The sequence below is a fragment of the Alligator sinensis genome, unplaced genomic scaffold, assembly GCF_000455745.1.
Source record: "Alligator sinensis unplaced genomic scaffold, ASM45574v1 scaffold588_1, whole genome shotgun sequence".
Classification (NCBI taxonomy): domain Eukaryota; kingdom Metazoa; phylum Chordata; order Crocodylia; family Alligatoridae; genus Alligator; species Alligator sinensis.
The window spans coordinates 39933-55192 of NW_005842244.1; the positions used below are offsets into that span (position 1 = coordinate 39933).

A 15260-nucleotide genomic window follows, 5' to 3' on the forward strand; every position below is an offset into this window, starting at 1 on the left:
GAAACAAGAAGACCATGTTAAAGCTTTCCAATATGAGCTACCCTGCTACAACACAGAGCTAAGTCGGACATGTGGCAAAGCAAATGAAACCCTCCCAAGCAGGAGAACTTTGATTAATGCCTGGCCTGTACCTGCATCGATACACCTAGGGTCACTATGACCCTTATCTTCCAGGGCACTGAGTATCAACACCCCCCACCGACATCAATGCGGTTGCACAGCACTTTGCTATCTAACAAGCCTCCCATCATCATTTGGGCTGATACCAACCATTTGGCTTTGGTAGCCTGCGGTGCCCACTCTGCACTGGTATCAATAAGGTACAAGGCAATAAAACTTCAGGTCCAGCATCATCTTTGCATCCTTCGGGTCAATGCATTCCTAAGATAAGTCTCCTGAACCTAAGAGAAGCAGATCCTCAGCTGGCATCAATTGAGAGAGATGCACTGAGGACATTGCAGCTGGGGGATAACTAGTGCAGGGCAAGAGGGGCACCCATCCCAAGGGCTGACTAGGAGAGGATGCCAGGATACTGCCCCCTCACCGGGGGTCTTTGCCATAGCAGGGGAAATGCCACACTGCCCATGCTGGGCCATAGGAGCTGGACAGTGCAGCACCACACCCAGGAGTGTAAGGGGCCAAGTGGGGCAAGTGGAATGGCGTCCCCTGCCCCTAGATACATGCCTTTGTGTGGAGCCGAGGTACCAGATCTTGTGACCCAACATGGGCAGTGCAGAGTTTTACCGGCTGCGACAAAGGGTCTTGACAGGGGGGGAGCATTGTACAGCAGTGAAGGAAGCCTCATGCTGCCTTGTGGCTACAGGAGCAGGACAATGCAGTGCTGCACCATATAATATATATGGTGCGGGGGCTGAGAGAGAAGGGAGGCAAGTGAATGGAGCTTCCCTGCCACACCACGCGGAGACCCCCACCCCACCTTGCCCTGCTTGCTATGCATCAGCATTGCAGCTGCATCCGCTTACACTATTTGCCCTATACATCTGCATGATTTTTCCCCCCTATAAGTATCATATTTTACAACAGCAGTGGTAGGAAAGCACATTAAAAGGAGAAAAAGGTAAAATACAGTGAAACAGGTGCACTGAGAGAGAAAGGATCGGCTTTCCAATTACAAGCAGTGAACATCCTGAGTTGACTGCATGAATCCAGCTGTGGGGAATTATGATGCACCACTTGCCTTTGGAAAATATACATTGTTCTGCTAATTAGGATTGAGACAAATGTTTGATGAACTTTCTTCTTTTTTGGTTCCAGATTTGTAAGACCTTTTCATTTTGAAAGAAAAAGTGCTCAGCATGGTCCCTTGGGAGGATGGCATTACCAACAGCAAGGCACTGGTTAGAAGACAGCTTGCTACTTAGAAACAAGACATTTCAGAAACCGCTAGTCTTGTAAAAGACTATTTTCAGGCTGCTTATTATATCTCATAGATGTGATTTAGACTGACAACCCCTTAACTTACCTGCAGGAAGAGGCAAATTAGAGGTCATATCTGAGTGAGCTTCCTTGAGTAACTCCACAAGCTTCCTCCATCTGCATGAAAAAAACATTTTGAAATGAAATATTCCCAGTTTCTACTTCCTCCTCCCTTCCCCACAAAAAAACCCCAAACCAGTTTGCCCCATCGGAGCTATGCAAATTAAGCCAGAGATCTAGTTAAAACTTAGAAATAAATGTGTAAAAATACTTTTGAAAGGAAAAATGACATTATAAATATGCAGCAGAGCAAGATAATTAATTGCATGAATAAAGCCTAATGCATGCCAATGCATTCAATAAATCATATAACAAACTGTACACATGTGCTTGAGACAATGCTTTCAAAAGGGGTTGCCCCCATATTTGCCAGTGCAATGTGCAATGTTAAGATTGTCCTTAAAGTTGGAGAAGATCAAATTTTACGTGGAGCTCTCAGCACATCACTTAGCAATCCTGTATGGGACTTATCCAGAGTTTCTTTCCACTCTTGCAGGCTCCGGAAAATAACCTGACCCCTCTCCACTTCTGCAAAAGACTGGGAGAAAGGCCCTTAAAAGGACTAAAGAAAAGAGATGTGTAGCAATACCAGACATTCCTCCTCCTTCCAGCCCCCAATTTTTTTTTTCACAAGTTAAAGAGAGGACATAACTTATTCTGCTTTGTTCAAGAGGAATAAGTTCACGTGACTATAATCACTCATGATGTTTTATTGATTTTAAACACATTTAATCAGAAAGTGGCTCAGAGCTTGATTCCTGCTAATTACTAAGAAGCAGCATTGCAAATGGCTTCACAATTGGACTGCAGATTAGAAAGGACAATATGTACTAAAATAATGATTCATGCATTCAGCTCCCTAGATTTATTTTGTTTATATTGGATTTTTTAATCTCTGAAGATGTAATTCTGCATATGGGCAAGCGGCATCTAAAGTCTTTAATGAAATGGGTTTAATTTAACAGACAAGGCTTTAGCCAAAGATGGTAAGTGCGTGGAACAGTTGATCCCTTTCAAATGTAATTCCTCACTGAAGGTCAGTGGCATTACGGTGTCCTCACTGCACTACACATAGGTAACTGTCTAGCATATGAGGCAAGCTATGATACGTCTGTACTTGGACAGTCACCAACACACTCCTGCATTAAGAGTCCTCTGAAGGTAAACTCAGGCCTAAACTGCAGGTGCAGGAGTATGGGAGTTGTTATACTGGACCAAGCCTGTGGTCCATCTGATCCAGTATCATGCCACTGGCATTAAACAGTCAAAGAACCATCAGGGGAGATATAAGATCTACTGGTGTGTGGTGTTGAACAGCTCCCAGATGAGGCCATGTGAGCTTTCATTGACCCTCTATTATCCCATTGGTGATGCGTAGGGGGTGCATGCGGGTGCACGTGCACCCCCTGAGCTTGGCGGTGCACCGCCTGCAAAAAGCGCCGCCAATGCTGTTGGCGGCGCCTGCGGGCAGTCACCACTCACCACCCCACTTTGCCACCAACACCACCGGTGGCATCTGCAGGCAGTCCGTGATCACCACTGGCTGCCGCCACCGCTGCCGGTGGCATCTGCAGGTGGTCGCTGACCATCAGTTGGCGCTCGCAACCCCGTCCCTCTCTCTGCCTCCAACACCACTGTGGCTGCCTGTGGGAGCTCCCCACTTAGCCCACTGCTGACACTGCCACAGCTGCCTGCTGGAGCTCCCCGCTCACTGCTGCCACTACCCTGCCACCAACACTGCCGCTGTCTGCGGGTGGTTGCCATGGCCTCCAGCCTCCAAGGGCACACAGCATTCATTTATTATCCCTTAGGTATAAAGGGCTCTCAGTGTTCTGCAGGATCCAGCCTTGAAAGCAAAGGGCCCATCCTGTTTCAAGCTGCTAGGAAAGTATGGTGGAGAATCAAACAGTGGATGGTCTTTCATCTCAGGTTCTGGACCTGCCACTGTAATTGCCGGTCTCTATGACACACCTAAGAGCAGAGTGATGAAAGAGACCCATGTCTAGTGCAACTTTAAGGACGCACTAGAAAGAAGTATCAAGTGAAGATGGTATTAAACACTCACTGTACTCTGCCTCCTGTGCACAACTCATGTTTCTTGAACAAAGCTTCCAGCAACAAAGGAGTTAGTGCTAATCCATGCTTCTGGCAAATCATCTCAACCTGGAAATATAAGATGTCCATTGAAAGCTGGTATTAACCAAGTGATTTATGAGGAGCAGGATTTACTATGAATCAGGTTAAAATCAGACACACCAACTCCTGTGCAAAAGCGTCACAGAAAAGCATTCTAAAACATGCTAACAAAATTCTTTATGCCTGTGTGCAGTGCGCCTCTGGCTGATCCATGTCTTAGGAGGATGACTTCAAACACTGCACATGCAAAACTCTGCCGGCCTCCAGGGAGAATTCTGAATGCAAACTCAACCCAGAATCAAGTGACGGTGTATGAATAATACCAGCTGGAAATGTTCCATTTTTTAACTGAAAGTAGGATTGCAACTAAATGAAGATTTTTTTTTTTGGTGAGAAATACCCAATTTTCAAAATTTTTTTGAAAAACTGAAAAACAGTGTTTTCAGAGGATCTCAGAGTTGTCAGCCAAGCATTTTATGTTTAAAAATGTTGGACAAAAGGCTAACATTTTCTAACCATGATCTACCAAAAAGAATTAAAAATAACTTATAAGCCTACATTTAAATGAAAACCAAAAGACCAAAAAACGCAGGCAAACTCTTTAATTTGTGTGCTGGATAACCCCAAAAGCACTCATCCCTATTCTTATCCAAAACGTCCCTTCTCCCTCTCACTTGTCATTATAGGTTGGTGACACAATGAGCAATGACACATTACTGTCTCTTGCATAGTATAAAGCCTCAACTTTCCGTCTACTGAGAAATTCATTTAAGCTCTACCACTGATTTTCCATGAATTTTTTTTCCACCCACTGGCTATAATATAGGAGCAGTCTAAACTTTACAAGGCCACAAGTTTTAATAAAACCAGTTTTGGGGCTTGTGACACCTGCTCTTCAGCTCTCCCCACCTCTCATGCTTCAACATTTTTAAGCTTAAGGAATGGGATCCCTACCGCTGGGATAATGCAGGGTACAACCTAAAGCAGTGTACCTACTTACTTTACAAAATGAGAGAAGGCCTGAAGAGGACTTGTCTTCTTTCTGAAAACTCAAGCTCAGCTTTTCTATGTCCAGTTCCCCTTTACATTCCTTTATTGCTTGCTTCAAGGCCTGTACTGGGTCTTCGGAAGTCAGAAAGCTAGGGAATTAAAATATACAGAATACCAATTTATTGTCATCCCCCAAAGAGCCCCAAATGCTTTAAAAGTACATCCCCCTTCCTGTGAGACAAAGAAACTCTAGCATACACTGGCAGGTGAAGGTAGGAAGAGAAGAAAAACAGCGCTCCAGCTAAAATGATAGGGTAAGCAAGGTGCAATTATCCATGCCAGATATTGGCCAGATTATCAGATTTAATGCTCTGATTCCTGTGAAAATTGCTCTAAGATTTATATTGACAGTTTTATCAGGACCTTAGAACTTTGTTGTTTCACTTAAAATATGGTACCTTCAAACGCCTGAATGCCGCCCAGCTACAAGTTGATAGTGGGCTCAGTATCGACTTGGAAGGAAAAGGAACATCTACTGACCCAACACCTGTAGTGAGCCACGTTTCCTTGGAGGTTTTCCACTCCAATACCAAATGGGCCCAACTCTATAGGCTCTGACAGAAGCACAGTGGAGATGGCATGGCTGTGAGCCATCTATCATAAATATCAGCCTTGTCTTTGCCTCAGGCTCTTTCTGGTAATAGTAAGCTTAATGCATGCTTTAATAAAACCCTTTCTCTGTGGAAAACTTCTCATTCTGTGACACTTGGTACTGCCTAATGTCACTGTGACATGCAATGATTAGAACAAGTAGTCTCAGGGGACAGAAATATACTGGTGTCTGATTGCTGCGTGGTGGACTATAAGAAATGAGGTGATCATCTCAGTCCAGCTGCTCATGCACTGGTGTTCACATCCCAAAAAACCCACTATTCCACCTGAATTTCAGCAGTAAAATGAAGAATGCAAGAGGTGCATAACCTTTGTTCATTTGTTACATACATTGGTAGGAGGGTGGCATGCACTGAAAGTGTGTCTGGGCAGTCAGAACGTCCGTTTGCAGGGATGTTAAGCCAGTATTTGCACCAAAAGATGCACTTGCACACACAAATATAACATTAAAATGCTTTCTCTAATTGAAACGTTTTTTCCTTGCCAAGGTTAAGTAAAGAGATTCTGTATAATCTCAAATGATGCTTCCCAGCATTATATAGTGTAGGTGTTCACAGACCCAAAACATGTTGCTCTAGGAGTGATTTGAATGGATCCAAGAGAAAAAATCTGTGTTCCTCTGAACTATGTAAAACATTTCTTAATTGGAGAGCCATTTCTGACTCGAGAATCCTCAATGAAAAGTGAAGGAGTGAAAATATTTTGAAGATATAGCACCTACAAGACTTTTACCAGATGGAAACCTGAGAAAGGATGATTTCCCAGATACATTGCTCATTTGCTCAGAGTAATTAGTACATGTAAAAAACAAAAATAGAACCTTTTGCTTTGATCCTTTGCAGTTAGACTCTTTACTTGAAGACCCGGAGCACATGTCTCGATATTCTGCATTTTAATTGCTGCAGCTAGTCTTAAAAACTGAACCAGCTTGTCATAATTCACCTACAAAAATACAAGTGGGTATGAGCATAAATAAACGGAGTAGAGGAATATCAGTTTATTTTAACCTTTCACATATTGGTTGGGGGGGGGAATTATATTCAATTTTATTTCCAAAGAGTGAGTCCCAGTGTCTTTGCTAACTTCACTGGACACTGGATCTTTATATAAAATATACATCCCAGTTGAGGATGAAGAGATAGAAAGGAGACAACGAGATGAGGAGCACAGTAGGTGAGGACAGGAAAGAGGTATGTGCGAGGAAAACGGAGACCTAACAGCAAGAGTTGAGTAAATGTTGCTGGAAAAGTACTATTGCTAAAAACTGCGGAGCAAGTCCTGCCTCTGCCTCTACTAAACAGGTGCAGCAACATCTGGGGGCTCCACTGGGGATAAAAGGTGGGTGCCAAGTGTCACTGCCGGTGTGGCTGCGTGGAGGGGGCTGACCCAGCTGCATGGTTCATGCATTCAACAGCACAGTGCATGCTGACTCAGTTGCATGGTTCATGCATTCAACAGCACAGTGCAGGGAAATGCAATGTCAGCCCCATTAGCTAAAAATGACGGGTCTTTGATTCTTGAGGTGAGGAAAACTCTCCACAAGCAGCTGTACTAGAGTTAACAGGTGGGATTTTCAAAAGCCCTCGGCATTAGCCTAACTCTGTGCCATTTCCAGTCAATGATGCCAAGCAATTTTTTTAAATCCCATGAGCTAACGTCTGTAGTTGGATCATTGTGGGCACTGGCACATAAGCACAATTGCCAGTATGTTACAACTTCCTTTCTGCTGTCGGGGCCTGCAACCGATTACAGCGGCAGCCCTGACGGCATGGCAAAAGACAGGAAGTGTGCCAAAACAGACCAGTCAGGTAGGCCATGTTTGCTATAGTGCAGACTAACCCCCAAGTAGAAAATCAAGCCAAAATACAAGCATCATTAAGTTAAAAGTTATTGCCTATTAATCTCTTCTACTTGATTTACATGGATAAGAAAGATAAATAAATAAAAGGCAAATTGACCCCCCCCAGTTAAGACATTTAGATTAACATACCAGTTCAGAGTCATTTGCTTTGGAAAACCTCTCAAAAAGAAGCTTGACAGTCGGTAATTGTAGAGGGACTTCATGCTTCAGAAGGAGACAGCTCAGCTGTGACTGAGGAAGAAAGCCCGAGAAGGTGGGATCCAGAGCCTTAAGCTCTCTCTGCACTTCTTCCAACAAAGCCAACTTAAAAGGAGCCCGTCCAAATTCATTTCTGACTAGAGTCAGGAGAGAATCGTCTTCCTCCGGTGACTCTGTTGGCCCTTGGTTGACAACCTGGTGGAAATTAAGCATGATAACTTGGTCGATCGCCCGGTTTTAAAAAGAGCGGTGATCATGTAATATATGGTCACTCATAGAAGAGGTGGCAAAGCGACGTTTCAGTGAACACTGCATTACAGCCCCATTTGAATGTCTCTACTGAGCAAGCCTCTCTCTACTGAGCAATGCCGAGTGCTGCCGAAGCAACGTGGCAGCAATAAAGGTTCCCCAAATGGGCAGCCGAGGACTTCCCTTGCCACAGATGAATTGTAGGGTTGCAGGCAGTGACATCGCTCCGGTCACTTTGCTCACTTTATGGAGCATGCTAAGGACAGGAGGTGGTGGATTGGGGCCCCTAGGACTTCTGAATGATCCTCAACTGCTGGTGACATAACTTAGCTGCTCTAAGTGACAGTGAGAGCTTTTCTAGCTGGTGTTGGGACCTGATGATTTACAGCCACCTTTTCTCTGTCTTCTTTCCCTTTAGAATAAATGTGATTTATGTAAGGAGTGTGCCCATAATGAGCCAGAACATCATACAAAATGTTTACTAGGTGAACAATTATGGCAATATTTAAGTACGGTTACCTGGTGCTCTCCTACTTGTTGTCCTAAAGACTGAACTCTCAGAAATGGCTTTTGGAGGACATGAATATAGGACAAAGTCTGGTCTCCTGAGGGGACACTGACGCACTGAATATTTGATGATTTTGAAACCTGGGAAATGAAATGCAGAATTAGATGCGAGGTGATCAAAGGAGTATAAATGTCTCCGCTCTTTGAGTGCAAATATGAAATGCTGACTTTTGTCACCACGCAGAGCATATGCTGGTTATCTCGACTTAAAAAAGCAGACATATTTACGCTCTAACACTAACACATGTTTAAATGAAACATATATTACAGCAGACACTTCTATTCCTATAAATAGCTCCTGCAGCTCTGAAATCCCTTCCCTCACTGCTTAAGATAAAGACGAATCCTTTAAGAGTGCTCGTGACTCGTAGCGGTGCAGTTCTGATTCCCTCCGGGAGAGGGCAATGGTGCTCAGATAGACGATCTAATCCATGTCACATTCAAGTTTCCAGCAACAGGTTTAAAGTGCTTCATTTGTTATGCTGAGCATTAGAAACAACCGCCCACATGAGAGATTAAGGTGAAAAGTGCTCACTACTTTCAGCAAGAGATTAATTCAATCCCAAAATTTTGAGGAGGAAGTCTGTATCAATGAATCAGTTCCTTTCACAAAAATCTGAATCAGTAACAAGTCTCTCCTTTATTTTTTGATGAGGTCTAAATTGACACTGGGGCTAAGTGAAATGTAATTTAGGCACTGCTGTCCCAATGAGTTCAAAACCAAAAAAAAAAATAGTGATCTGGAAAGTCAGTGGATCCTTTATGACCACTGTGTCCTCCCCATAGTGCCCTATGTCCATCAGATTTGTCTTGCCTTAACAACGGGTTCCAAGTACAGAAACAATGTCCCAAATATCGGCCTTCCAAATCATGGTATGATTTATTCATGAAATGCCTTGGTTGGAGGAGAAGTGGCAAAAATTTGCTCTGAGCTGTGAAAGTAGGGCCTAGCTATACATACAACAAACAACTGTACATACTCTGGGAGAGATAAGGAGGGAGAAATTAATTTCCTGGCTAGGAAGTTGCTGAACTAGGAAACAGATGTGTTAGCTTTTGCTGTGGAAATCTGTCATTGGTCTTACAGCCAAGAGGGCTGGATAGCAATCCTGTACAGTGAAGAAATGGGGGAGCAAGACCCCCAACTGATATGGCCCTCCGAACGCTCCCGTTGCAGGGGACAGAACAGAGCCCGTGCACATGACAGTTCCTCCAAGCAGGGGAAGCAAAGAGTAGGAAAAGCAGAGCTGAGCAAGGAAGTAAGGAAGGCAACAAGCCCTGAAAGCAAGGAGGTTAGAGGCACAACATCACAATTTCCACTCAGATGGGGCAGCTCTGGGCCATCCCATACTCAGGGCTGACACCAAATTTTTAAAATCTTTCCACCCGAAGGCAACATCTCCATTTAACTCACCAACGTGGCCTCAGACCTGCCAGGCACACGGTACCCCTAAATCAGGCACCTCGAATTACTGATCCCTTTAAAATCTAGACTCCTATTTAAGTGCACCAGTTTGTCCATCTATAAGATGAGGATTCAGGAATTTCACAGGTGCATGATAGAGCTTAACTCGTCTGCAAAGCCTTCTGAGATCCTCAACTTGCTAAGGAGCTGAGTGTGGCACCTGTACTCATCTTGACTTCAAGAGGACTCCAGAGTCCTCAATGGCATAAGGCTTGCATTACTAGGCTCTTAATGCACAGCAGATTATTTATACTGCTGCAGAGATCTGCTTATTTCCATCCAGTTTGACATTAAGGATTTTCCACAGAGTTTTCCTTAGGAGAACTGTGCAATTCAAAATGTTGCGGCTGCAGTTATGGCAACTCACTTTGCCATCCAAAAGTCTGCTGCTGCTTGTTCGTGCGTGTTTAGACTTGTCCTCTTCCTGTTTGCCTTTATTCTGTCTTGCATAATCAAAGTCATAATTGATCTGTTGACAAAGAGAGTTACTGAGACCTGGAGGGTTTCCATGTATCTGTCTTGTATTAGAAGGGGGCAACTTCTTGAGTGCAGCTTGAGTTTCAACCTCCATGCTCTCCTTTCCCGTGCTGTGAAAAAAAAGCGTAGATATAACATGGTGCAAATATATGTTCCATTTGCATGAAGATTAAATAGTAACATGGAAAATATTTTGTCTTTAGAAAGTTAACTGATTGGATAGAAAGGTTCAGGTATTAGCAGGGAGCTGGCTGGGGATTAGAGCTTAAGGTCAGAAGAGACTGTTAGATTTCAAGCCTGATCTTCTGTATCATACAGACCAGAGAATTGCAAGCTACTGTGTATTGAGTACAATTTCCTCTTACTTCTGCAAAACTTGCAGAGAAAGAAATGTTAGGAAGAGGAAAGCGTTATTGTTATAGGGTTTTACCAATTAGAAGCAAGAACTAAATAACAGGTATACTTATAGTGTCATGGTACACATTCCCCTCCTTTATTGTCTTGGATTGAAACACTGACCCATATCATGTCATTTTATGCCAGCATCTTGACCATACGTGTTCACTGAGAAGTCGGCAACAGAAGTTTAGCTAAGCACCTAGGCAAATGGATTTTTAGTTAAAAGTGACACTGGAATTATTTACAGTCTCCCTCACTCTTCCCAGATGCTACATTAGAAATCCAGTTATTTTAATTCTGCCTCAAATTCTGCTCCTAATTATCAAGCAGGTTATTTTTTCTATTACCCCAATCACTGTGCAGAGATTGCATGCATTTTACAGCCTGCATTGCTCTCTGTCATTAGTATAAGATACTAGAGTCCAGTCAACCCCGAACATCCCTGAAACAAGTGGGATTGGTGGGTTTTATTATTTCAATTTACACTTGGCATTTGAGCAAGCTAGTTATTCCATATTGTGCTAAAATATCTTAGGGGAACAAGCTGCTACTCACAGTTAACCAGGTGAGATTATCAAATGAATTTTTTTAAATTTTGTGAGGACTGGAAGACTGACCACTCAATTTCTGTCTTTTCCTTTTGAAGATTAGCACTTACAGGAATGAAATATGGGCACAAATCTTTGAAGCTTCTTACCATTTATTATTAATACCATTCTTTTTGATTCATGAAAACAGTGTCACTAAATGTCAGCATCAACATGTGATATGTTATCAACTACATAAAAACAAGTATAATTTGTTAGTCTTTATATATATCACAGAGTACGTGGTTTCCAATCTAGTTAGATGGAAACACATACACACACAACCATATGTTTAAAAGTATCAGTGGAGATTCTTTATAAGCACATGTGTAGAAAAAGTCCACAGAAATGTCCTGCTGTGCTGTTCTTTTCTATAATGCTACCTATTGAATGTTTGTTTTTACTTTCACTGGACTACAAAAATATTTTCTATTGCTAGATTTAGAAATCATGCCTCTCCTTTTTTTCTTTATTTTCTAAAAGAAGCCAATTCCAATCTGTCAGCCGGTCTATCTGGGCCAAGGTTTTCCAATACAAGAACCTAAACTAAGATTAATTGTCAAAGTTGCCTACAGGTTCTCAGATAGTTAATTCCCATAAAAAAGTGAGTGTATTGACATTGCATAATGTAGTGGCATGCATAGACACCAAGGTAGCTATGATAAACTAAATTGTCAAGACATTGCTTTAATGCAGTTATATTACTTCTGATTACCCAAACTAGTTGAGAGTTAGCTAGTTGAGGGTTAGCTCACCTGGCTGACTTTTACTGGGACTGGGGAGCCTAAATCACTTAGCTGCTTTTGAAAATGTTGCCCCAAATACCCAGTGCCCTCAGCAGCTTTGCATGATCCAAATTTTCTGAACAGCTCATCACCCAGTCTAACTCCTACACAAAGTGCCCCATTGCTCTCAGTGGGAGCTGGGAGATCCTGAGCACTTAAAAAAATCTGGTCAGCCACAGTTTTATCTAAAGTCCCTTCAAAAATCTAAACCACAGTCCATATTTTAGATGCCTCAGGTTCCTGATTCTCAAAAACCCTGAGCACCCTCCATCACTCCCCGCGCAAGTAATGAGGCCCACACACAGAAAATCCAGCGCTACGTGCAAACCATGCTCAGTCAAGCCTTAAGTTAAGAAATCTGTTTTTGACCCAAGCTCCTGGAAAGTCCCCAATTTATTACACACACACACACACACACACTAACCAGTGTTTAGGCAAATACACTCATGGTATGGCTGGATAAAGCACCATTGCAAGAGTGAAATGCTGAAGAAAGGTGAATATTATATATATACTAAACTTTATCAATATTATATATATACTAAACTTTATCATTCCAATTCATTTCTCACCCTTATTTGTTATTGCAAATACCTTCTGGTCAGCCTTGCTGTCATAATATCTTCTCTAAATTCTGGGCGCATCTACACGAGACGTTTAATGTGCAGTTGACTAATTAGCGGTGCAATATCTTGGCATCTACGCTTGGACTCCTATTAGGCTGGACTAAACTCAGCAACGGGATAGTAGTTGTAAATAATAGTAAATACAAGTTCAGTTACTACTTGTAAATACAAGTACTATCCTGCTGTGGAGTAAAAACTCCACAACAACGTATGTGTAGACACTGGAAAGGCTGGCAGGGGCATGAGGGTGCTTCAATGTGGGGGCTGCCTGCTGGCTAGCCCCACGCTGAAGCTCTGTTGTGCCCCAGCCAGCCCCTTTGCAGTAGGCTGAGCCCCGGAGGGCTGACCCCCAGAGCCCCCTGCCTGCCAGGGCTGCTCTGTCCTGGCTCAATGTGCTGCAGTCCTGGGCGTGCGTTCAAATGATGTGCGCAGGAACAATAAACTCCAGAGCAATAAACTATGCAGCTTATTGCTTGCATTCATTGCACATGTAGACATGCCCCCTGTGCACTAGTGTGTAGCTCTCAGACTTTGGGATGCTCACTTCCATGTTTCATTGGATGTATCCAAAATATCTATGATATTATTATATAATACTAACTTTTCCTCAGCATTTCAGGCTCCTGGAGCAGTGCTTTACCCAACAAGCCCACAAGTGTGTTTGCCTGCAATGGAGCTCTCCCAAGACTATACTTACACCATGGGTTTTTCTACAGTGCAGCGGATGTATTTGCTCCCGATGATTTTCACAATGGTCTCCGTGTTCATGCTATTTCCATAGGGGACACTCCTGACTGAAGCCATGGTGCGCGCTGGGTTCGGCTCACGCTCTGTCGACTCCACGGCTGTTCCCCTGTAACATTACACAACACGGCATGGCCAGTCAGACCAAATCTGCCATCTCGCCCCTTGGGAGCAGAGCCAGCCTGTGCTGGAGTAAGCAGGGAAGCCACACACCCTCCAGACTGCCTGGATTTTTTTTTTTTTTTTCAGAAAAATTTTCCTGTTTCAAACCAATCAGACAAATCAATTCCAAACCCGTGAGTCATTCAAGAACCATATGTGGCCCTACTACCGGCAAACATCCTCCACCCCTGCCTGAGGCTTCAGATGTTTCCAAATCATTTGTAGGGCATCCTACATGTCCTACGGTGCCCTCGAGTTTCGCTTGCCCTCAGCCGCAGGAGCAAGCTAGGGGGGAGTCTTAAAGTGGGCATAAAGTCATAAGGTGGGCATAAAGTCAAGATCTTCCCTCTAGAAGAGAAAGTGGGAGGTTAACTAGACATTACCTCGGGGGGTACTACCCCATGCTAGAAAAGTGGCTTTTTTTAAAAAAAATTTTATCCAAGGCCAAATTAGCCAAAACTAATTTCAAGCCCAAAAGTCCAGAACCATAAGTGGCCCTACTACCAGCCAACATCCTCCACCCGTACCTGGGGCTTCAGATGTTTCCAAAAACCTTTGGTGGGCTTCCTACTTGCAGGCCCAAGCCCAGAGACTTGGGGTTCAGGTGCCCCCGAGTTTTGCTTGCCCTTAGACATAAGGCCCTCGGAGCAAGCAAGAGACTCCCATTTCCATAAACTGGGCTTACAGACGTTACACCTCGGTGGGTACCGAACCACGCCAGAAGAGCGGGTCGGCTGCCCAGAAGAGCGTTTCCCCTGCAAAGCCGTTCCAGCAAGCTGCCGTCTTGGACCCAGATGCACGGTATTTCCCCGGCCAGGTTAAGAAGCCACCACGCAAGAGGTCGAGAAGCGACCCATCCTCAGCAACTAGAAAAACAGCTTTATTAGTGGCCATGGTGTTGCTTAGTGGGCATGATCATGAAAAAACGTGGCTTGCAGCGGCGGGAGCACGGCGGCGGCAGCAGTGGGAGCACCGACTAGGGGGTCAGCGACCACCCGCAGACACGGCTGCGGGCAGTGCCCAGCGTCGAGCGCTGACTGCCCGCAGATGTCACCGAGGGTGCACCGCCTCGCTCAGGGGGTGCATGTGCCCGCGCGTGCACCCCCTACAAGACTGGACGCTTTGGGGAGCAAGCAGGTGCTGGGGGTGACACCGGTGGGTGCCTCTCTTGCAGGAGTAAGGGCAAAGCAGCTGAGAAAGCAGCTGGCAGGGCAGGGATCAGCCGAGACAAGGGGAGAAAAGCGCAGCCCCGCGACTCACCCGCGCTGCGGCTCGGTCCCGGTCCCGGGCCCGGTCCCGGCGGTCGTCAGGGACGCGGGAGGCGGCGCCCGCACCCAGCACGGACCCGGGCACGTGCTACACTCACGTTGTGCAAACCCCAGCTCGTCATTAAAAAGAAAACAATTAAAAAACAAACAAACCATCCATCCAGACCCGTTTCAGCTAAGATGTCCTCACCATATTTCCAAACCAGTTTTGCAACATGCTGTTCTCCTTCTCCAGCAGTGCAGGCGGCTTTGCGGTCAAGGTCCGGCACCTGCCGGATCAAGGGCAAGTGCCCGCGCATCGCGTGCCCGGGGCGGCGGCGGCGCGGGCCCCGCGAGACGGAGATGGCACTGCGAGACACACCAGCCTCCGCCGAAAGACACGCGTTTGAGCAGGAGGGTCGGGTTTGCAGGGAAGGCTTCTGAAATACCTTGGTAGGGCTGCTGAGCTCACCTCGATCCAGCACAAATAAGGGAAGTTTCGGGTCATTCTTTTGCACAGATGAGTTCTGCCTAGACATCATCTTGTAACAACAACCAAAAAAAGACCCGAAAGCCCATGACAATTTGTTTTTTTTTT

General features: G+C 44.7%; 1 protein-coding gene across 1 annotated transcript in view; it reads right to left on the minus strand.

Moving 5' to 3' along the window:
* CUNH1orf87 (chromosome unknown C1orf87 homolog) overlaps nt 1-14982 on the minus strand; it is a 25455-nt gene extending 10473 nt beyond the window's left edge. Inside the window, exons 1-10 of the mRNA XM_025208674.1 lie at nt 14887-14982; nt 14676-14797; nt 13207-13362; nt 10003-10222; nt 8123-8251; nt 7286-7549; nt 6116-6237; nt 4634-4772; nt 3563-3660; nt 1484-1554 (exon numbers count right to left, since the gene is read on the minus strand). Coding sequence (XP_025064459.1) covers nt 1484-1554; nt 3563-3660; nt 4634-4772; nt 6116-6237; nt 7286-7549; nt 8123-8251; nt 10003-10222; nt 13207-13362; nt 14676-14797; nt 14887-14982 — 1417 coding nt within the window. The remainder of the gene's footprint in view (nt 1-1483; nt 1555-3562; nt 3661-4633; nt 4773-6115; nt 6238-7285; nt 7550-8122; nt 8252-10002; nt 10223-13206; nt 13363-14675; nt 14798-14886) is intronic.
* Between the last annotated feature and the right edge of the window lie 278 nt (nt 14983-15260).